General features: G+C 52.4%; 1 protein-coding gene across 7 annotated transcripts in view; it reads left to right on the forward strand.

Annotated features, from left to right (window-relative positions):
• NTNG2 (netrin G2) overlaps window positions 1-23,900 on the forward strand; it is an 85,755-nt gene that overhangs the window by 13,115 nt on the left and 48,740 nt on the right. For 6 of the 7 annotated variants that reach the window (XM_049896092.1, XM_049896086.1, XM_049896089.1 and 3 more), the window contains one exon: window positions 16,639-17,282. In XM_049896092.1, coding sequence (XP_049752049.1) covers window positions 16,639-17,282 — 644 coding nt within the window. Of the gene's footprint in view, window positions 1-15,552; window positions 15,634-16,638; window positions 17,283-23,900 lie in introns of those variants that run through there. The other variant, XM_049896091.1, reaches the window with a different exon arrangement.

A 23,900-nucleotide genomic window follows, 5' to 3' on the forward strand; every position in this document is an offset into this window, starting at 1 on the left:
AAACCCTCCCCAATATTCAGCATGTTAGAAACTACTATTATCCTCATTGCCCCTGTTTCAAAATTCTGATGAGGAGGAGGGAACCCAAATGCTCACCCTTCCCTCCTCTCCCTCCCTCCTTCCCTCCTTTAATTCTTCTTACTCACCCTCCCTCCCTCTCTCTTTTCTTCCTTTTTCTCTAACACATTTTCTAGGGGGAGATGCTAAGTTTGCCTCTCAGAGGAGGGTAATTGGGGAGGGGGTGTTGTGACTCAGAATATTTCTCAGAATATTTCCAGCTTCTGCTTCACCTCCTCCCCTCCCCCACAGTAGGCCCCAGAGTCTGTCTCCACCTTTGCCGTAGGTGGTCCTTGAGCACGGTAGACCCACCTGAAACAAATGCTGGTGGTAATTATTCCTCAACTCAAATAGAGAGTGCAGTTTAGAAGGGGTCTTAGAGATCGTCAGAGACTAGGGCAGAAGAGCCCTGATATTCACACACACGTTACAGTGGAGCTAACTGCACAGGTGAAAGAGGGGGACCTGGGTTCTGGCTGCTGGTGTTCCCCAGCCCCCAGGCCTCTGAGCCCCTGACCCAGGAAGTCCTAGGCCTCCTGTAAACCACTGATAGAATCCAACTCCCCTCATTTCTACATGGGGAAACCGAGGCCCAGATGGCACTCAGTTCCTGGGGCCCTGCCTGAAGGAGCAGCAGATGGAGGGGCTCAAGTATAGGTCATGAACTCCCCCAAAAGGGTGTACTGGAGCCCTGGGGATGTGAGGGACTACACACCAGGTCCCCATCCATCCACTCACATCCTGGCTTTGACCTTGCATGAATGCTTTCAGAGGGGGCATATGGTTGCTTGCCTGGAAGTCTCTTGCAGCCAGCTGGGTGCCGGAGCTATCCTTCAGGGTCAGGGTGGCCCTGAGGTTAATACACTTGCTTTCTGTGTGTGTAGCCACTGGTGCCTCAGTACCACTCAGAGCTGGCTCTCTCAGGCCCCAGGGGACCTAGATACCCATGGTCCAACTACAAGTCCTGATTCTCCCTGCTATGGCAGTGCTATGAAAGGTGGACAGGAAAGGGTCATTCAGTGACAGGTGGACAAGGCCAAGGGTGAGGCAGGAGGGTGGGCAGGGATGTTAGCCATTGCTGCCAAGTCAGCATCTGCCATTATTCTCCAACATCAGGTTCAGGTGCCATGCTGGTTGAACCCCAGCCCTCAACTTGGAGCTTCATGAAACAAAAGCAGGGGGCATGTACTCTTCCATGTGCCGGTGCTTCTTCAAGGTCTCACTCTGTACCAAGCACTGGGCAAAGCACTTTATGTGCTTATCTCTTTACATCCTCTCAGTAATATATATTACAGAGAAGGAAGGGGAGGCTCAGAGAGGTGGAGAGACTCATCCAAGTTTGCACAGCCAGGGCAAAGCCAAGATCTGTCACCAGGGCCTTGACTTCTTTGCTATCCTGCCTTGCCCTGGATGGTTGTCCTGAAATGGGCAGGTAGAGAGGACCTGGGATTTCGTTGTGTGGCCTCAGAGGGGTCATCTCCCCACTCAGGGTCATGTCTGTAGAAAGGCATTGGACTAATTGCATTTTTGGTCCCCTCCAGATGTGGAGTTGGGGGGTCTAGGACTGCCCCTACAATGTGAAGGGACGCAGGCCCCCTCCTAAAGGATCTGACATCCCTCTTCTTCAGCAGTTTGTCTGGGGTCCTTCGGAGACCATTTGCTGCCTCCTCAGTCCCTTATTCCATCTGCTTCTGCTGCCCAAGTCATTTAACCACCTGACTCTGAACGTCAGACAGGGAAATGAAAGGAAATGAAAGACGACCAGGGCTTTTTCCCTTGGTTGTAACAGAATTCTGTTGTCGGGCAGAAGGTGAGAAGGAGGCCATGAGAGATGGAGATATCCGCAATGGCTCCGTCAGCTCTGCAGGCCCCTCTCTCTGACACCAGCCTGCGGGGGACGAGCTGGGCCCATTGTGGGATTGCAGGTTCCCGGCACGTCCTCCCTCTCTGGCCGAGCACAGGTGGAAGCCCTGGAAGAGAAACCAGCAGGCCAAAGGGCACTTGGTCTCTGTCCTCATCCCAGACACCATCTGAAAACCTTTGCCAAGCAGTGCTGGGGCTGGCATTGTCCTGGGCCTGGGATCCTGGGGACCGGGTTCCCCTCTGGATTGGCTGCCAGGAGCTGGGTGACCTGGATCCAGATTTCCTGCCTGCAAAACAAGGGGTCTCTGTGTTCCACCTCAGAGTCCCACTGCATTTCCCAGTTCTGCTTCTGGCCTTTGTGACTTTCAGACTTAGAGAGGAAGGAGAGAAGGAGAGAGGGGAGAGGGAGAGAAGATGAAGAGAGGGAGAGAGCAATAAGCTCCCAGGCATCCAGGAAGAACCAGTGGGGACAAATAAAGGTAGGAGACCAACCCACATTTCAGCAAGAAAACCCCTGAGTAGGGGCTCCTGACTTTTGGAAGTCATAGCCGCCTTTGAAATTCCGTGGTCCTCTTTCTAGAACAAGCGTGCACGTGCACACACACACACACACACGGTGGACACACATATGGTGGACTTCCCAGACCAAGTCCATTCATGGCCGCTTTGCTCAAGCACCCTGCTTGGGGGAGTCCTGCCCTCTGGAAGCTCAAAGGTCAGAGAAACCTGTATTTGTCTTTATGTAAATGTTAGTCCTGTTATCTGAGGGTTTTCTGTTTGCCATATTCCTCTTCCCCTTCTGAGCAGCAGGAGCTTACATTTCTTGAGTGCCTACTGTATACCAAGGACTGTTTTCAGCACTTGACCTAAACTAGCTCATTAAACCCTCATAGAAGACTTGCAGTAGATCTTCTACCTACTACCTATCGTTGCTATCGAGTCGGTTCCGACTCATAGCGACCCTATAGGACAGTAGATCTTATTACCCCTATTTTGAAAATGAGAAATCTGAGGTTCAGAGAGGTTAAGCCACTTGCTCAAGGTCACACACCTTCCAAGGAGAGGAGCCCAGGCCCCCACCTGGCACTGCCTAAACCCAGCACCTAGGCTCCTATCCAGGCCACTTAGCTGATGTGAGGCACTCCAAGTATCTCAGAAAGTGCCTGATGGGTTGAGGAGATTGTCATCTGTGTGTGTGTGTGTGTGTGTGCTTGCCATTGCTGGGTGAGCATACTGTGCCTGTCAGCCTCTCCTCCCCCAGCATACCCGACAGCCTGGAGGAAGGCAGGCTGGGGAGGAGTGACGGTGGCGTTCACCCACCCCCCTGCCCTTTGAGACATGAGGGAGTCTGCTAATCCACTTACTTGATAATTCACTTATTTCATGTCTATTTGGCAGTGTGTGAGCACCCATGCACCAGCACCACGGAAGGCAAAATGGCTTTGCCTGAAGGAACCTGATCTGTTTTCTGGGGAAGGAGTGGGGGAAAAAAATACACCCAATAATGGACCTAAAAATAGAGAGGTGGAGGGCACCAGTGTGGAGAGAGAGCGTAGCGTCTGCCTTCCATTCAGCCCCGCATCTAGCAAAGGGCTCCAGGCCTGTCTGCCTGGCACAGAGCAGCCCTCCCCACCGCCAACTGGTCCAGAAGGGGTTGGCTGCCTCTCAGTCTGGGGGGAGGGATGGACAAGAGAAGGCATAGGAAATGGGGGAGAGGTGGGGGGGGAGCAGGAAGGGGAGCCAGGTACCCTCTTCTGCTGCCACAGCCCACCCCCAAAATGGAGAGCTGTGCCAGCTCAGGGCCCTCAAGGCAGTGACCTCAGCCCTGACTGCACACTGGGGCTCCTGGGGAGCCATAAGCAGCCTGGGACCTACCCCTAAGAGTCCGAGGTGGTTGGTCAGGGTGCAACATGGGCTGCGGATTTTTCAAAGCTCCCCAGTGCATCTAATGTGAGAACCATTGTCTTAGGTAAAGGTTGTCTCCACAGTGGAAAAGGGGGGTCGGATTTTGTGGTTTTCTCCTTACCCCAGGGGTAGCACACAGCTGTGACCCTGAGGAGTGGGGAGGGCAGGCCCGGGAGCTGTACAGATTCTTGGCTCTGCCAGTGCCCTCAGCACTGTCATGGGTGTGAGCATTCATTCCTTGGAATCACCTGGGAGCTTTTAACATGGCCCCTGACCGGGCCACATCCCAGACCTGCAACATCAGTCTTGGGGGTGGGGTCTGGGCATCAGGATTTAGTGTAAATTCCCAGGTGGTCCCTGGGGGCAGCCAAGTTTGAAAATCTCTGATTCAAGTCTTTTTGGGGACTGCACTGGATTCATTCTGACCATAAGCATTTTGTCATTTTCACATTCAGAGACCGGAGGGGGAGAAAATTCCAGGGCCTTCACTCTCATAGTCCATCCTAATATCTCAGCTGCAGCCACTCCCCTGCACTGTTTGTACCGTCCTTGTTCTGGGTTCCTGGGAGCTGAGGGGTGCCCCCAGACTCAGGGAGGGGGCCCCCTCCAAGCTGGTCACCTTTTGTTCCTGGGTTCTTAACCTTTCCTTCTGGAAGGAGGCTGGTTGGCCAGAGTCAGGGCCTTCCCTGGAGCTGCTAAATGTCAAGGTCTGGCTCCTGGCCTCCCCTTTAGCCTTATCTACCTTGCTCGCTGGCCCAGCCAAATGCATTAACCCATTACTCCCTGGAGCATTTTGCACATCTCATCTGGCCTAACCCTTTGCTCAGTCCCTCTACCTAGGGCTTCTTCTTCCTCCTAACCTTGCCAAATATCCTTCCACCTGTTCATACCTGACCTGTCCATGTCTGTCCCCCCAACACACACATCTTTCTGGGCCCAGCTGAAATTCCATCTCCCTTGAAAAGCCCTCCTGACTACCTGCTGGGTCCACAGGGACCAGGCTATAGGTGACTTCTCCTGTGATCACAGCCTAGCGTTCAATGCTCCTGCTAAGGAGGTAAGGTGCCCAAGTTAGAAACGTGGCCTTGAGCAAGTGGCTGAGCTGCTGGGGGCCTCAGTTCCCTCACCTGTAAAGTGGACATGATGGTAATAACAGGGCCCATGTCATGGCTTTGATACTCTTCTTTGCATCAACCATAACAGACCCCCAAACCTGGCTGGCGATTGAATCACCTCCAGAGGGTTTTGGTTAGTTGGCTGATCTGCTTTCAATCTGGAGAGAATTCTGGCCTTAGGGGCCAGGACTAGTTTAACGCCCCTACCCATCCCAGGTATTTTCACGAGCAATGAGGTCTAGAAGCTGCTTCTCCAGTGCTACTTTGCCCACAGAGGACATTCGGGTAGAGTTCATGAATAACTGATTAGATAAATGAATGAAACGTTACCAGCCTGCCCTTGCCACTCCCACCCCCATGAAACACTTCATCCATAGAGTGACGCACCAGGTGAGCCCAGGTGTGCAACTTCTTACTCTTTCCTCTACTCAGTGACCTCTTAACTCCCAGAGACCTCAAGGATCTTAGCTTGTGGTTTTTCGCACCGGTAGGCCTTATCCATCCAGGTGTGGTGTCCACTCCTGAGATGTCCTTATGAGTGGGGTATACTCAGAGAGGACCCTTCATTGAGCATCTTGCATGTCTAGGCTTCGCCTCTGCTCCACGGAGCTCACAGTGTGCAGGGGACACAGACCACACCAGGCATTATCCAGAGAAGTCACTGAGGGAAACGGGTCTGGGGTGTGAGGGTGGCAGGAAAGTGTTCCCTGAGGAAGGAATGTTTAAGCAGAAGCGTGCAATGGAGTACAGGTGGGGAACCTCCAGCTAGAAGGCACCCCATTGTGAAAGCTCAGGGTGGGAAGGGGTAGGCATTAAAAAAGAAAGGAGAGAGACTGGAGGGTAGAAAACAAGGCGGGAAGGGGCATGAGCTGGGGAGGGGACATGGGAGGTGGCGGGGGAGAGGGAGGTGAGCAGAGCCAGCATCAGAGATTGGACTTTGCCAGAAGGATGCGGGGGTTCAGCAAGGGAAGGACATCAGATTGGTGTTTTACAAAGAACATTCTGGAAGCAGGTGGAGAAGGGACTCAGGAGCAGGGCAGAGGTGGGCAGAGGGGAAAGATTTGGAGAGTGGGCTGCTGGGGACTGAGTTTCAGTCTCTCTCTCTCTCTCTCTCCCTTTGCTATCAGGCTCAAACTCACCCAGCCCTCCCAGAGGGGAAAAGAGGGGGACTCTGAAGAGGCCCCAGGGACCCCAGGAAGGGCAGCTGCCCTGAGCACTCCAACCAGCCCCCTTGGAGGGGCCACTACTGCCCAGCCCCCTCCCCCCTGCAATGAAATCCTCCAAGCCACTTTTTTTTCCTCCATGATAAAATATTTATGTCAGCAGAGCAGGCCCTCTTTGCGAAGGCTGCCTGTGTCTAGCTTATGCTTTGCACAAGCTTTTAAAGAGCAGGACGATTTTCCTACTCTCTAAGCATTTTCTAAGTCCTGAATCAATAATGCACTTTACTGGGCTGCTCTGGATACCGCTTCTCTCCTCCTCTCCGTGCCCCTCCCTCCCTCCGTCCCTCCCCCTCCCTCCCTTCCTCCCTCTCCCTCTCTCTTCCTTTCATCCTTCCTTCCTTTCCTTTTTTTTTTTTAAGTCTTAAACAAAAGTGTGGCGCTGTTGGGTGGCCAGCCCTGCCTGAATGGAGAGTGGGGCTGGGCAAGAGGAGCGGAGAGAGGCTGGGGCGCTCACAGGCTGAGCGAGTGAGCCTGTGGGGGGAGGAGGACACTAGGAAGTGGCTGAGCACCCCCCCCCCCCCCCCCCCCCCGCTGCCGATGGCAGGGAAGCGTTTGAGGATCACTGAGCTCCTGGGCTGGAGGAGGAGAAGGGCAGGGGCTAATCCCGACCTCCCTCTCTTCTTTTCCTAATCAAGTAGAAGATGTTTACAGCATAACCAAAGAGAAAGCAGGACCCAAAAATATTAAAGAAAGGAACCTGGAACAGACGATACATGAGGCGTGCAAGCTGAAGGAAACCCCCAAACTTTCTAACAAGGGAGCAGTGCAGGGTGGGCTAGCTGCCTCGTACAGTAGTGAGTTTCTGGTCACTGGGGGTATGCAAATGGAGCGGGCATCATCCCCTGTCTGAGATAGAGGCTCCTGTGTGTCTGGCTGGTTATGTGAGCACTGCAATAGGGGCTGTGGGAGGCCGGAGGGACTGGCACAGGCACTGTTCAGCTGGGATAGAATTTCCCACCCCAAACATTCCTGGAAATCTGGCTGTGGGAAGAATCCACATATGCCCAGGGCAAAGCAGAAGTTATCCTTTTTTTTTTCTTTGAAGAATAAAATTTTAAGTTCCTGGAGAGATTAACCCTCGTCTAGCCATTACCTATGGCAAGATACCCCCTGTTTTCTCACCCTTCTCTCCCCCACCTGCTGTTCAGCTGATGGGGAAAGACAGCCATTCTGGCTCTGCTGTAGGCCATGCATACCCACGCAGGATTTTGCCCCTGACCTTGACTTCCCCTCTGGCCCTTTCATGGACAGCTGGTTCCCTTGAGGCAGCCCAATACCCCCAGGTTGTCAGAAAGGCTTACTGGCTGGGGGTGTTCAGGAAGCCCAAGTTAGGGCAAGGAGCTCTGAGGAGCTGGGGAGTCTCCACTGGGCTCTTAGTCCAGAATCCCAGAAACAGACCTCAGATCTTAGGTCATCCATGACCCCACAGCTGGCTGCTTTTCACTTCCCCTATTAACCACCCAGTCCTACCTGGTGATGTGGGGCTGATGGCTTAGCCTCTCTGAGCTTCAACTCCTCACCAGAGTGATGGAGATACAGTGAGAGCTAGCAAATTTATTGTACTGCACTGTACCATACCTGGCTCATAGTAAGCACTCAGCAAACATCATTGTATCCCATTTTTTAAGGTCCTCACACAATTTGGAAATGTTTATCAAATGCTACTGTGTGCAAGGAGTCCCCTAGGTGGTGCACGTGGCTAACATGCTCGGCTGCTAACAGAAAGGTTGGAGGTTCGAGTCCAACCAGAGCTGCCTTCGAAGAAGCCTTGGCCATCTACTCGTGAAAAACCAGCCATTGAAAATCCCCCGGAACACAATTCTACTCTGACATACAGGGGGTCACCGTGATTCGGAGTTGACTTGATGGCAACTAGTTTCGGGAAATATGGTGCTAAAGTGGGTGACACCCAGTCCCTGCTCTCCTAGACTTCAGTCTTAGTCACAGAAGGTTCTAGAAGGTGGTCAATTGTGGGCAGGGTTGAAACAAAAGGCCTAAAGCTCCCTTTTCACCTCAAAATTTGGGCAAGTGGAGCAGTGTGGAGAGCTGTTCTGGGTAACTCAAAAACTAAGATCCATTTTCTTGAATTACACTTAGTCAAGGACAAGAGAAGGGCCAAGGTCCCTGGGTGGGGCAAACAGGGCTTGACTACTAGCCTAAAGGAGCCTGGTAGTGCTGTGGTTAAAGTGCTTGGCTGCTAACCAAAATGTCAATGGTTCAAACCCACCAGCCGGGAGAAAGATGTGTCAGTCAGCTTCTGTGAAGATTACAGCCTTGGAAACCCTGTGGGGCAGCTCTACTCTGTCCTCTAGGGTCGCTATGAGTCGGAAATCGACTCGACGGTAACGGGTTTGGTTTGGTTTATTAGCCTAAAGGCTGGTGGGTCAAACCCACCCAGTGGCACTGAGGAAGAAAATCCTGGCACTCAGCTTCTGCAAAGATTTCATCCAAGAACTCCCTACCTAGCAGTTCTACTTTGTAATACATGAGGGTCACCATGAGTTGAAATCTACTTGATTGCAACTTTGTTGTTGTTTAAGGGCAGGTCCAGGAGCAGCCTGAGCAGCCTGGCTGGCCTGACACTCTGGGTCCAGGAAGTGAGCCCTCTGGCCCATTCAGGGTCAGGTTCTGGGGGTGGGGAACCATTGCCCTGGCTTCTGGGGTCTCATTCCCAAGTTGAGTGAGTTCCAAGGTAGAAGCCTCACCCAGGCTCGCTAGCTTTCCTCTGCTTGAGTAATTGCTTGGGGCTGGGAGGAAAATTGCTCCAAAGAGAAATAAAACAATAAAAAAGCCTCCCAGGCCAGATGCAGCTCCTGCCCCGAGCCCTGGGCAGGGCGGGGCAGGGCGGTTTCCGCTGATTCACGACCTGGGAGGAGATGCCTCCGCACCCTCCTAGCCAGCCACCGGTGACCTTGATGGTGTCCAGGGCTTCTGGTGGAAAAGAAACCGAAAAAAGGAAGGGGAAAGAAGCCTGCAAGGTGGGGAGGAAAAGGGAGTTAGAGGCGGAGAGAGCCAGAGGGAGAAGGATCAATGAAACCACAAGAGAATGACAGGTGGCTAGCTGAGGGGGGCGGGAGAGGAGAGCGTTAGAGATGATCAGAGCAGCTAGAATTAGAATCAGCTCTGAACAGAGTCTCCGTTTCCACTTTGTTAATAATTTATCCCAGCTGCAACTTTTCTTACCAATAAATAGGAAATAATTTGTTAGGGAGAATTCCCTCGGCACCCCGGCTTTTCTCCCTGGAGTGGGAGGGTGTGTTCTGTGCCCTTCCTCTGAGAGGCATGGGGGCCAAAGGAGCACTCAGAAGTTAGATTTGGGGGGCTGTCAATGTCAGACAGGAGCGGGACAACCCATTTCTATTAGGTCACTTCATGAATGGGGAAACTGAGACTCAGGGTAAGGCCTCACCTGAGGCTGCCCATAGGGTTGGGGCACTGCCCTGAGTCCCACCTGCATGATGCCATGGGTCCCAAACCAAAAACCTGTTGTCCTCAAGTCAGTTCAGACTCATGGCAACCCCAGGTGTTACAGAGTAGAACTGCTCCATAGAGTTTTCTTGAACGAAGCAGTTCACCAGGCCTTTCTTCCATGGTGCCGCTGGGTGGATTCAAACTACCAACTTTTAGATTGGTAGTTGAGTGCAAACCATTTGTGCTACCTCCCCTGGATCAAGTACTTATAATTGATTTACACCCCTGCCCAGTCTGGAAGCGTTTCCCCCAAACGAGCTTCCAGAAGCGGTGGCCAGGGTAGGAGGAGAGAGCAAGCTTGGCTGCCTTTCTGCTCCCCGCCCCCCACCCTTTCACCTCTCTAAATCCAGTTGGCAAGAACAGGAGCTGTGTTGCCAGCGCCCATCCCCTCGGCACCCCCTGGAACTCTCAGATGATACTGATGCTCCAGGTTTCTCCCCCGCAGCACCCTACTCCGGGGCCTCTCCTTGGCAGCCTCCTGCCACCCACTTTGGACGAGGCAGCTGCCTCCAGCCCCAGTTGAGGTGACAGGGCTGAGGATGAGATGACTTCAATTGGCAACTCGGCAGACAGGTTCAAAAAAAAATCTGTCAGCTGCTAAACTGTTCCTCGGGTCTGCCCACACGCCTGGGTGCAGAGCGATGGGCTGTCTGCTTCCCGGGTGGAACCGGAGTCTGCGGGAGAGTGGCTCGAGATTGGGGGTAGCCATGTCCTTTCCCTTTTGGGTGAAGGGTGGGCTTGTCGAGGCTCCTCAGCTCAGAGACCAACTCCTTGGATTCCTGTCCCACCTTGGGCCTGTGTGGTCTTGAGAAGTTGCCTGGCCTTTCTGAGCCTCGTTCTTGTCATTTGTCAAGCAGGGTCCCATCCTCCAGGGTGGCGATGTGGATCCAATATCAGCAGAGGGCCAGGCATGAGGGAGGGCTTGCTCCATAAATGGTGGGGTTTAATGTTTGCTCAGTCCCTGGGTGGTGCAAACGGTTAATGTGCTCAGCTGCTAACGAAAAGGTTGGTGGTTTGAATCCACCCAGAGGCACCTTAGAAGAAAGGGCTGGTAATCTACTTCCAAAAAATCAGCCACTGAAAACCCAAAGGAGCACAGCTCTGCTCTGACATATATGGGGTCACCATGAGTCAGAGTTGGCTCCATGGCAACTGGTTTGGTGTTCTTTAGTATTTGCTGGAGCTGCGGGGCTGGGGGACAGTCATGACGTGGTTCTGACAAGCAGGTGTTTCCCATGTGGTACCTAATGTGATTCTTAAAACTACCCTGTGAAGTCAGCGTTATCAACCTCATTGGATGTCATCTCATTTATGCAACAAAGATACTGAGTTCCTGATGAGTGCCAGGTTCTGGGGCTCCAGTGGGCGCAGAGGCAGACAAGGCCACTACCCTCACGAACCCTGCCTTCCAGGGGAGAAACTGAGGCTCAGAGAAGTTGACTGACCCTCCCAAGCTGACAAGTGGCAGAGAGAGGCTCTGTACCTGGTCACCCAGCTGCAAGGCTCAGCCCTCCCACCATGCCCTGGCATGCTGCTGTGCAGATTATCCAAACCTGTCTACATCGACGTACAGCTGTGATACTTCGTCTCACCGCAGGTTTGGGGTACAAAGCCAGCCCTCCTAAAGTTGCTTATTCTTCTCCCTGGCACTTTGTTACAGTCCCAGTTACTGCCCCTCCACAGGCTCCTTATTTAGGGGCTTGGAAGTCCACACAGGCAGGCTTCCCACAGGCACAGTTAACTCTGTGCCTGCTAATAGTTTGCTTTCCCGTTCAATTATATTTTTTGCCCGCAGCTTGTCTACAGTGTTTACAACCTGGCCTCTGACTCCAACTGCACCCTCTGCACAGAAAATCACATAAAAGCGAAACCATTTAAGAGAGCATAACGAGGTTTGAAAAGCGTGGCATAAAATGGTTTCTCCATAGAATATTCCATGCCAGGCATCTCCTGCTTAGGGTCCACGTAGGGGACGCATCCTGTCCTGGTTCTCTGGTGCTGTCAGTCCCACCTGGCTTCCTTCTCCTCACCCTGCACCCCCACCCTCCCTTCTAAATATACTGCCTAACCTTTGAGGTGATTTGCCTCTATGTGTCCGTAGAGATAGGGTATAGCAGATACAATGGGCTCCATTTTCCCTAAGACGTCGCAAGGTCAGGTCCCACAGGGTCCAGGAGAATGAGATAGAGCCAGCATGCATTCAGCGTCTCACCTGTGAAATGGCGATGACCTCCCTCCCTGGGGCGTGCAGGGGACACAGCGGATGGCTGTGAAGTGCCTGGGCCAGGCCTGGTGGGTGGTGGGCACTCAGGGGTGCTGTCATCAGTACACTCTTCCAAGCCGGCAGTCCTCAAAGCGGTCCACAGGAAAAACCTCTCCGCTTCACCAGTAATGAGCCTGGGGGTCTCAGCCTCACATCTCCCCCCGCCGGAAGGCTGCTGGGAGAGGCCAAAAGCCAAAGGGTATGAAACTGCTGTTTAATAAGAATAATAAACCAAGTCGGTTGCTGCTGAGTTATTCCAACTCACGGCGACTCCAGGTGTGCAGAGTAGAACTGCCCCGTAGGGTTTTCATGGTTGTGACCTCTCAGAAGCTGATGACCAGGCCTTTCTTTTGAGGTGCCTGCGGGTGGGGTTGAACCACCAACCTTTTGGTTAGTAGCTGAGCACAGACATTTGCACCACCCAGGAACTTCTACTATTTAATAAGAATTGCTACTATCTGGGGACATTTCATATGTATCATCTCACATAATACTGGATGAGAAATCAGAGGCTCAGAGAAGTTCAGCAACTTTCTCAGGATCACACAGCCTCAAGGGGTGGAGCTGAGATTGAACCCCAGGGCATCTGGACTCCGAAGCTTTTTCCCCTAACTACTCCATTACTCCAAGCTGGTCTAGCCTCCAGGATGGGAATTCCTAACCTCTAGAAATTCCTAAAGGATGGGGATTGTAGTCTCTAGGATGAAGCACCATGAACTCCTTGAATTTGTATGGAAAATACGGTGCGCTACAGCATTTTTCTGGAGAAAGGTCCATGGCGTTTATCAGGGGTATGATTAAAAAAAAAAAATCCATAGAATGTTTTAAGAAACAATTCCTGCTTTTGATAATGTCAAAGGTCGGGTTTGGTGTCATCCTAAAAGGTTAGGGTTATGTCTCAGACATTGTGGCCTTTTCTCCCCTGTCTTAGGTCACTTTGTTTTGACTGTCCTTTTTCATTATTAGTTAATCTGATCCCATGGAGGTGAGTGGGAATGTGCAGAACAGCACCTGCCCGCCCTTGGGGGGACAAGCCCCATCCCTCACACACCCATTATCAGATGTCAGATGCAATGCTCAGGGTCGTGGGATATTGGGAGTAAACCCAGCTCCTAAACCCAGGCTGGATGCTCGGAATTCTCTCTAGTAAGGAACAGAAGGAAAGTGAGAGTGCCAGCAAATGGTGTGTTTGGAAAGGACCGTCAGTTCAGCGTTGATGTTAGCAAGGAGACACGATATTCCCGCAACATCTAAATGGTTAAATGAATTCCAAGATCCTGAGGTGGGAGGGAAGGAGAAATAAGAGAGGGGAAGGAGAGAAAGAGAGAGAGAGAGAGAGAATTGTGTTGGCGTCGGCTTGGGATTTATTTATTGTACTCGCTGTTGATTAAGCCCGCTCGGCAGCAGGCGCGGGGCTGGTAAGTACACAGGCTGATTCATTAGCTTCTGACCATCTGCTTCCCAGGCCCGGGGGGCGGAGGCCGAGCAGGTTAGGGCAGCCAGGCATTGGCAGCCAGGTTGGGGCTCCCATCCCCTGCCAGAGCCGTGTCAGTCTTCCCGATGACAGACAGGAGGGTCAGAGCTGGGAGCTGGGAGGGATCCTATGAGGACCCTGGCGTTCTGGATACCCACTGGGGACCAGGAGGCCCAGGCAGGTGGGGGAAGGTAAGGTAGAGGAACAAAGAAGGACCAAGGAAAAGACGAGATGTGGGCAGCTAAGAGCAGTTGGAGGTCTGCAGGGAATAATATCAACACTTAATATGAGATATATTGATATTAACATAATTATTATTATAATTAATATATGATAGTAATAACAACTGTAACTTAGTAAGCAGTTACTGAGGTCTAGGCCCCATACAGAGACTTCACTACACTGTCCCAGATAAGCACACTAACAACCCTATGATGGACAATGAGGTAACTGCGTTCAAAGACTGAGCCAGGCAGGGTAGGCTTTCTGGAGGAGGTGTGTGGTAGGAGAGTTCTGAAAATTGGGAGGAAGGAGAGTGACTGCAGGATCAAAAGCTCAGAGACAAGGGTGAATGAGGCAGCCTGACAAAAGGGACAGCCTTCAATGACTGGGTTAATAAAGTGCTTTCCATGTGGACAGGGCAGTGTGAAGCCACCTGGTGTCAGCGTACCAAGAAACCAGACAAGGAGAAGGGCTCTAGAGAGAACCTCTGGGGAAATTGCCAAAAATTCACAATTCAGTCTCACCCTTCTGAGCCATTCCTCCTACCCTGTGATGGGGCTCTAAGGGCAGTAAGAGAAGGCAGAACTGGGGCGCTGGGAAGAGGGCAGTTGCTGGGCTGGGGGAAGAGAGAAAGCCCCATGCCTGGTTGCAGACTGTGTCTTCCCACCCCTTCCCACCTCCCACCATTCAGGTATGAGCTCTTAGGGCAGTTGTCCACCACTGCTCGGCCCCTAAGGACACAAGCAGAGCCCATTCCAGCTCTGAGCTCAGAGCAGCCTCTGCTAAGGGCTGTGATGATGTCTAGGGAGTAGGCTCACCCTCACAAGTCAGGCCTGCCTCCTCAGGCCCCACCACTCTGCTGCTACCCTCTCATCACCAGGTCTTGCCCCTGTTGGCCATTGAGTTATCCCCTTGGGGCATCTCAGCCCCCACCTCATTTAGGGTGACCTGCCCAGGTCGCCCAGCCAGGGTATGAGGAAGCTCAGAGCAGGCACCTTCCTGGCCGTGGTACCTGTGAGCACACCAGCTTTGCGGGACCCCACTACACCTGTCCAGGACAGATCAGGCTCTTCCTCAGAAATACCACCTGCTCTCAAGGAGGCCTTGGGCCTCAGTTTCCACATCTGTACAATGAGGCATTGGTCTTGATGGTGCCTCTTCCACCCAGAGGTTTGTGGGTCCCCTGAATCACCGAGAGCCAGGCCAGGTGTGGTGGATAGTGGTGTCATGGAGAGCTGAGGACAGAACTGTTTTGACCAAGGAGGGCTTTGCAGAACATGCCCCAGTAGGCCCCAGGGCCAGCCTTGCCCATGGAGGAGCCATGGCAGCTTGGGAGCTTGTCCTCTGCTGTAGCAGATCAAAGCCAGTGGCCTGAGGCCCGGCTGGAGCGACACATGGTGGAGGGAGGGGTAGCGGACTGTCATCTAGCCCTTCAGAAGGCGATGAGCCCACTTCCCCTCTGGGAGCCGAATGGCTTATTTCAGAGTGAGAGGTTTTCACTCAGATCCAAACCGTTTTGTCTCTGAACAAACCAGAGACCTGAAATATTCATCAAAAAGGGCTGCAAGTGGTCTAGGGCACAGTGTGGCTATTAGTGACATTTTCAGGCCTCCCATGTGAGTTCGCACATTGGACCAGACACAAGGAAATGGGTTTGAGCCGCCGTGGAGGGAAAACCTCACCTGGTACCCACTGGGAGGGGTGGGGGGAAGCGGGCTGAGCAGCCTTCTAGTGGCCTTCATGGGGGAGGGGAGAGTAGGCCCATGTCAGACATATCTGTGTCAGAGGAAGGGTGGAAGGACAGTAAGCAGGTAAGGGGGTGGTCCCTGCAGTCCTCTGCCAGTGTCCCCTACGAGGGACCTGCCTGGCACATGCCAAGAACCCAGAAATGACTTGCCACGAAGACATACCCCTTGGGAGGGAGGCAACCTGCTAACACTCAGCATCTTTCCCATGTGCCCAGGGCTACAACTGAGATGAGCACATGCTGCGAGCCAGACAAAGATGTGACAATCAGTCAGGATGCATCAGACCAGCTAGGTTTGGCTCTTCTCTTCCGGGCTGGGGACTTGTGCAAGGGATTCCACCTTCCTGGGCCTGGGTTTCTTCATCTTGAATGTGGAGATGATGCACCTGCTTTCTGATTGGAGGGGAGATCATAAATATGAGAGAACTGAGATCATGAAGTCCTTAGCGCAATGCCTAGCATCGGGCAGCAGTTGGACAAATGGCAGTCTTGACTGACTTCTACCACCAGCGCTACTGTTGCTGCTGCGAATGGTAGTTTTCAAAGGGCTTGGGGAGGCATCTGTGTAGGAGAGTTTAAAGAGTCAAGAATGTGAGTGGGAACTTTCAAGGCAGAGAGTCAAGGGCCAGTCAAGGAAAGCGAAGGACTTCTGCAAAGGCTCCGAGGCAGGACAAGCAGTGCTTGGAGGACAAGTGTGGTTCAGGTGTACCCAGCCCAGGTGGCCACAGATGTGGTGGGAGGGCAGGCCAGGGCCAGCTGTTGAAGAGTTAGGACTTCATCCTGCCCGCAGTGGGGAGCCACAGGGGACTTTGAAGTAACACCCTCCCTTCTTGATTGTATTTAAACCAAGCCAGTTTCCATCAAGTTAACTTCAATTCATGGTAACCCCATGAGTGTCAGAGTAGAGCTGTGTTACGTGGGGTTTTCAGTGGCTGATTTTTCGGAAGTAAATCGCCAGGCCTTTGCTTCGAGGTGCCTTTGGGTGGACTGGAACGTCCACCCTTCTGGTTAGCAGCAAAGTGCATTAACTCTGCACCACCCATGGACCAAGAGGAGGGATGAACATGCTTTCTTGGGAAGCCGTAGAGTAAAGCATGGTTTTGTGCTCTGAGGAAAAGTGGTAGAAATGGGGACAAATTACCCACCTGGGAGACTTCCTGATGCCGGGACATTAGGACACAGACTCTGTACCCCTTGGGCCAGTGCCTGGGCACGTGGGCAGCAGGCAGTAGAGGGAGGCCTCCCAGCCCTCCTGAGCAGCCAAGGCCCAACCTTCCTTTCTCCTCTGCCCGCTGCAGGAGAACCCATACCTTTGCAGCAACGAGTGCGATGCCTCCAACCCAGACCTGGCCCACCCACCCCTTCTCATGTTCGACAAAGAGGATGAGGGGCTGGCCACATACTGGCAGAGCGTCACGTGGAGCCGCTACCCCAGCCCGCTGGAAGCCAACATCACCCTTTCCTGGAATAAGAGTGTGGAGCTGACAGATGACGTGGTGGTGACCTTCGAGTACGGCCGGCCCACCGTCATGGTCCTGGAGAAGTCCCTGGACAACGGGCGCACGTGGCAGCCCTACCAGTTCTACGCCGAGGACTGCATGGAGGCCTTCCATATGCCCGCCCGCCGGGCCCGGGACCTGTCGTCCTCCAGCGCCCACCGGGTGCTGTGCACCGAGGAGTACTCGCGCTGGGCGGGCTCCAAGAAGGAGAAGCATGTCCGCTTCGAGGTGCGGGACCGCTTCGCCATCTTTGCTGGCCCCGACCTGCGCAACATGGACAACCTCTACACACGGCTGGAGAGTGCCAAAGGCCTCAAGGACTTCTTCACCTTCACGGACCTGCGCATGCGGCTGTTGCGCCCAGCGCTGGGCGGCACCTACGTGCAGCGGGAGAACCTCTACAAATACTTCTACGCCATCTCCAACATCGAGGTCATTGGCAGGTAAGACCTGGGGAGCAGTGAAGGGGGTGCATGGAGGCAGAGCCCAGGTTGTTACCTGATGGGCAAGGGGCTGCCTATGTTGGTTGGGGCTGCACAGAAGAATTGCATGGAGGGAGGGGAATGTGTGGACCGTCAGTGTCCTGGGTGGAGTCTGGGCTGCCTCTAGCTATAGGGAAGCTGGGAGGCTTGCAGGGGATAAGCCCGGCCGGCGATGTGGGCAGAGCTTGGGTTAAAGCCTAATGCTGATGCACACAGGAGTTTTGTAATTGTCCATTTACCCAGCAAATGAGCTCTTGTGTTCAGAGATCTCCAAGTTCAGTGATTCACTAGAAGGACTCACACAGAACTCAGCAAAGCTGTTCTACTCATGGTTATGGTTTATTACAATGAAAGGATACAGATAAAATCAGCAACGGAAAAAGGCACATAGAGAAGAGTCCAGGAGAGACCAGGAGCAAGCTTCTAGTTGTCCTCACCAAGTGGAGTCATGGACAGAGCTTACTTCTCCCAGCAAGGATGTGTGGTATGGAGTACTGCCAACCAAACCTTGGCATCCAGGGTTTTTATTGTAGACCAGTCACATAAACATGGCTGACCACCATGTGGCTGACCTTAGTCTCCAGCCCCTCCAGAGATCACACTGGTACTGCATGGCCCAAGGCCCCCCTCCACCCCACCATAAATCACGTTGTTAGCATAGACTTTCTGGCATGGCCCAAGGCCCCGGGTAAACAAAGAGACTCTTATCAGGCAGGATATTCCAAGGGTTTAGAGACATTTCCAAGGAGCCAGGTGAGAACCAAACCTGTCTTTGGAATGTGCAGGTTGTGGACGACCCAGAATTGCTGAGTTAATCCTTTACTGTACAGCTTTGGGGAAAAATATGTTCGGAAGACACTTTTTGGGGAGGCCAAAGACTGTCACAGGAGGTAAAAGCAGCCTTTGGTTCCCAGAAACCATTTAGATCGTGGATGGTTAAACGGTTCCACACTGGCTTGGATCATTTGTTCATTTGACGGACGATGTTGTGGTCTGTTGGAGCCAAGGCTTTATCCTAAGCTATCTACATAACACCCTGGTCTGTACTCAGGAGAGAGGCTTAGGGAGGCACCCATCACTAGGTAACCCCAGAGAGAGAGTCATATGGGGCAGTGTAATGTGATGCGGGGGTTTCCCAAGTGTGGTCCTATAAGACATCATCAGCATCACCTGGGAGCTTGCTAGAAGTGCAGATTCTCAGGCCCATAAACTGCATCATAAACTCCAGGCTGTGGGCCCAGCAGTCAGAGTTTTCTCAAGCCCTCCAGGACATTCTGATGCACACTCAAGGTTGAGACCTACTGGTTTAATGGTTGGGAGTAGGGGCTCTGGAGCCAGAAGGCCTAGGTTTGATTCCTGGCTCTGCCATCCACTGACTGTGAGCCTTGGACAAGTGCCACTTCGTGCCTCAGTTTCCCCATCTGTAAAATAGGGTTGATTGCGATCGTTATCATTGGATTGTAGTGAGGGTTAATGAGTTAAATGAGTTAAAGTTTGTGAAGCACTCAGAACGGCACCTGGTATATAATTCGTGTAACAAAAAAAAAAAAGGTGTTTGTTGAATACAATAATGGAATCGGAGGCTCTATGGCAGGCTGAGGGAGGACAGATTTGAAACCCAGGGAGGTTGGACCATAATCAGGGCCAGTAGCACGGCCCAGGCAGGCGCGGGCGGGGGCTGCACTCAGAGCCCAGCTGAGACGACATACCCTGGGCGTCTCTCCACAGCAGGCTCTAAATGCTGCTCAAGTTTATAATTACTGGTGAGTGAGAAAAGCAATTTGCCGTATAGTGTGTACAGCATAAACCTATTTTTATAAAATATACAACATGACTATGCATGTACGTTCTGTGTAGTATACGCATCAGGAAGACGCTTTACAGGAAAAACATCACGGGGTGGGAAAAAGGCCAAAAGCGTGTTCACTAACTGTTCACAGCGACTGCGCCTGGGGAGGGGGCTGGGCAGGGGCAGTAGGGTACTTTCGTTTTCAGCTTGTGCTTGCGTTTTATTTTATTTTGATGACATGTATGGATTCCAGCTGGACAAAGGCAAAGGCAAGTGGATCGTGAAGTAGGAGTCAGGTGCAAGGCAGGCATATTTCAGGGCTGGCAGATGGGGTGTGACAGGTGCACATGCAGGAGGCTGGGGTTCCAACTCCCGTGTTTTCTAACCCTCCCCCAATCGGGATTCCCCAATATTTAAGCTCTGGAATGTTCTGGAAACTACCAGATATATGGCCACTATGGTGTGAGTCAGGGGTCAGGGATTGTGCTTCTGTACCTTTTCTCTAACCCATGTGCCTAGACAGTGTGGTCATCTCAGTGACCTCTGCTGTTGGGATATGGCTGTCCAGTTAGTACAAGGCCTCCTTGAAGTCCTGCTGCGCTTAGCAGCCCAGGGTGGGAGCCAGATCTTCAGGCCTTCTAGGGGTTGCAGCCCATTTTCTGATCTGTTGGGCTGTCCTCACCTTTATGACTCTGGTCAAGGGCCCCTTTCTGAGCTGGGGTTCTGATGTTTGGGCCAGCTGCTAGGTCCTGGCTGGGGTGCTGATAGTCAGGGGCTTGATGTTGTTAGTTGCTTTCAAGTAGATTCAGATTCATGGTGACCCCGTGTGTCAGAATAGAACTGCCTATTTGGGTTTTTAAGGCTGTGACCTCCAGAAGCAAATTGCCAGGCCTGTCTTCTGAGGCTCCTCTGGGTGGGTTCGAACCACCAACCTTTTGGCTAGTAGTCAAGTTCTTGACCATTTGCACCACCCAGGGCCTCCTCAGGGCCTCGTGGTGCCCCTTCAGTCCCAGCAAGGCGACGATCATCTCTGTCATAGGAGGGACTGAGACACAGACACAGAAGTGGGGCAGAGCATACTCATGAAGGGACACAGGCCCAGAGGGGGCAAGGAAGAGCCGCAGTTCCTCAGCCTCATCCAAGTGACCTGGGTGACCTGCACCTCTTCTTTCCCTCACTGGGCCTCTGTCTCCCACCTGTAACATGCGGCTGGGGCTGCCTTGAGCCCCTGTTTCCATGGTAAGGTGGCAGGGCAGTCCCTGACTAGTGGCTCGCAGCTCCCCTTGGCACCCAGCCTCTGTGGGTGGCAGGGATTAGCTGTAGTGGTGTCAAAAGTACGGCAATAAATTCACAGATAAAGTACTCTTTGGGTGGATGGTTGGCAGGAAAGCGGTAGCTTGGCTTATCGATTAATTAGGTCTTGTTAGATAGTTCAGCAAAGAACTGTGACTTCCTTCTCTTTTCCTTTTTAAATTTCTGGTGGGAAAGCCAACCCAGGGAACCAGAGAGGCAGGATGGGGTGGACATAGCAAAGGGAGACACTGGACCCAACCAGATGATGCTTTCTATGTCCCTAAGCAGGTACCTGGGGACCCCCAGGGGTCTCAGGTTCTGGGTTTTCAGACTGAACCTGTTCTGGTGTTCCCTGAGAATTGCATGATCCATATATTCCATATTGCCTTCCCACATTGTCTGCTAACATAATATAAAAAAAAAAAAAAAACATAGTATAGCTAATATTTATTGAGCATTTGCTATAGGTCAGCTGCTGTGCTAAGGGCTTTACGTGCATGATCTTATTTATTCAACAGTAATCAATTCCCCAATGTTTATTGAATGCCTAAGATTCCACAAAAGAGCCCTGGTGGTGCAATGGTTAAGTGCTCAGCTGCTAACCAAAAAGTTGGCAATTCGAATCCACCAGCGAGCGGCTCAGCAGGAGAAAAGACCTGGTGATCTGCTCCCAGAAAAATTATGGCCTAGGAAAACTATGGGGTAGTTATACCCTGTCGTATAGGGTCATTATGAGTCAGAATTGACTCCACAGCACCTAACAGCAACAACAAGATATCACAAGCTAAGGATGCAGCTTTGAGCAAGCCAGACCTGATCTCTAATCCATGGAGCTTCCCCTACAGGGACAGTACTCCCCTCAGGCTCATGTTTTCAGGTGATGAGGTGGCTGAGGCTTGTCGGGGTCAGGGGACAGAACTGAGATTACACAACTACACCCAGCATGTCCGTTGCTCCAGCCGGTCTCCACCACTGAGCTTTCTCTAGTGAGGCACCTACTCCCTGAACTCCTCGTTTCTGGGATCAGGTCTTGGACAGTGAGTCTGCCTCTCTTGAGCTCAGGTAGCTTATATTATGTCCTGATTGGATGGGGTGACCTGATCTCCACAGGCCTCCCCACTCCATAGTTCTTTGATTCATGGTTGCTCCCCTCCACCATCACTGATGTCAGCTATTTTCAGCTCCAGCGGGGACTCAGATGGCAGGAGGAGTCTGAGGGGAGGGAACAGAGGCACTTGGCTGCTAGAGGAGTGGGGGACCCAGAGCAGCTGGCAAAAACCCAGGGCCTCAGGAATGAGGTTCAGCTAGTGCAGATCAGAGGGTGAGAGGAGGTGGCGGACAGAGCTGCAGCCCACTGGATGGGGAGTGAGGAGACTGGTGCTGGTGCACAGAGAACAACAGCCACCAGCATCTCTGGGCCACCACCACCCCTGTTCCCAGTCATTATTCACTCCCATTCCTGGAAGGCAGGAAGGAGGCGGGAGCAATTTTCTCCTATACGTGGGGCAACCCAGGTGCAGAGCGGCTGGCTTTGAACCATACAGCGAATCTGGGATGAAACTAGGACTTGAGGAGGAATGAGATCATCATTTCATGATGCTTGGAGCAGGACAGACCCACCTCCAACACAGTGGTTAAGAGCATTGAGGTGCAAACCTGACCCAGACTCAGAATCCTATGAGAGAGCTCTTTAAGATGACTGATTCCTTAGCTCCTCCCCTGAGAGCTTTGGATTGGAACATTTAGGGTGAGGTCCAGAAAGTTGTCTCTGCAAAGGTGAGAACCACCATAGAATTTGTGTTTTGGCATTATTAGACCAGCCAGGGTTTGAATCCTGGCGCCACTCCTGATTAGCTGGATGACCTTAACTTCTCTGAACCTCAGTTTTCTCATCTGTGAAATGGGGAAATAATATCTACCTCATCAGCTTGTCGTGAGGATTTAATGAAATAATGCATCTAAAGAGCTTATTCCCGTGCCCCATTCCTCTGGCAAGATGGCAGGAGAGATAAGAGAGAGGCAGGGGTCAGGCTGCCTGGTTATGAAGCTATCACCACTCCCACCCCCAGATGTTGGTGCTTAGAAAAGAAGTGTGGAAGAGTGTTTTGGGGGCTAGTGGGTGTTGCAAACCTAAATGTCCACAGGTTCCGAGAAGATAACAGATATGGGTAAAGTAGACCAGGAGAGGCAATAGGGAATGGTGTGGTCTGTGCAGAAATGGACAAAGGAGGCCCCCTCACAGGACAGCAGACCAAATATTGCCAGCTCTTTCGATGTTGCAAGAAAAGGCAGATAGATATTTATGTGAAATCTCTTGATTTTAAAAATATTGGCACCTACTTCTCTGCAGGCGGAAAAAAAAAACACACCTGCAGGCTAGTGCAGTTCACCAGCTACCAGCATGCTCCCCTCTGCTCTGGAACGTTCAGTGTCTTCTTGCTGCTGGGATATCAGTTGTATTTATTCAACAGGACTGGCAACTTTTGGGTGGGGGGTGGGAAGGGTCCTGGCACCCCGGGAGCTGGGGCATGGGCAAACTCCTGCAAAGAAGCCTTGCCAACTCTACCTGCTCCAGCTCTATGAAAACTAGCCTTAGAGGAAAGAAGAGATCATCCTGCCCAGGGGTAAATTCCCTCAGCCGGCAGACCCCAGGAGGCTTTCAGGGAACCAGCCTAGCTGGACCTGGAGACCTGACAGCCTGAGCCTATGCAAGCCAGGGCAGGAAAGGAGGGGTGAGTTCACCATCCCTGGAAGTGTTCAACCCAACCAAAGTGGCGTTTGTGGGAGACGATGAAGAGGGCCCTGTGCACAAGGCTCCATACAACATCAATAAATTCTGATTATTAAGTGCATAGCAATAACAAGTACCATTTATTCGGTGTGTGTTATGTGCCAGGCATTGCATCCTCATCCCCATTTCACCCAGGGGGAGGCTGAGTCCTTAGGGAGGGAGGAGACCTGCCAGTCTCCGAGCCTGCAGCGGCCCAGCTGGGCCTGGACAAGCAGAGCTGACCCCTGGACTGGCCCTCCTGGCCCAGCCCGATGTCCTTGTTTCTGCTGGAGTCTGGCTTCTCATCCCTGGCCTCCTGGTTTTCTCCTCCCTGACCCCCTCCCTCCTTCTTGTCTTCTTCCTTAAACGTCCTGTCCCTATTGATCGGCCTTGTAACTGGAGATGGACGGAACTTAGGACAAGAATAGAAGCATAGAGGGAAGAAAACCTTTGGTTTGTGCATGTGAGTGTGGAGGGCGGGGTGACTGGGGTGGAGGAAGGGAGAGACAGAGAGAGAAGACATCCCATCCACTCACTGTAGTTAAGCACTCAACCTTCCCTCTAGTCTCTTCCTCAGCTGCTCTGCCGGAAGAGTAGGGGGTGAGAAGGGAATTATGTGATAATAGCATTCTGCCACTGCTGACTCTTGTAACTCAGTGATCTCAACACGCTGCTGTGAGGGCAGGACTCCCTCTTTTAGTAATAATAGCTACCTTTTCCTGGGGGC

The sequence above is a fragment of the Elephas maximus genome, chromosome 9, assembly GCF_024166365.1.
Source record: "Elephas maximus indicus isolate mEleMax1 chromosome 9, mEleMax1 primary haplotype, whole genome shotgun sequence".
NCBI classification, from domain to species: Eukaryota; Metazoa; Chordata; class Mammalia; order Proboscidea; family Elephantidae; genus Elephas; species Elephas maximus.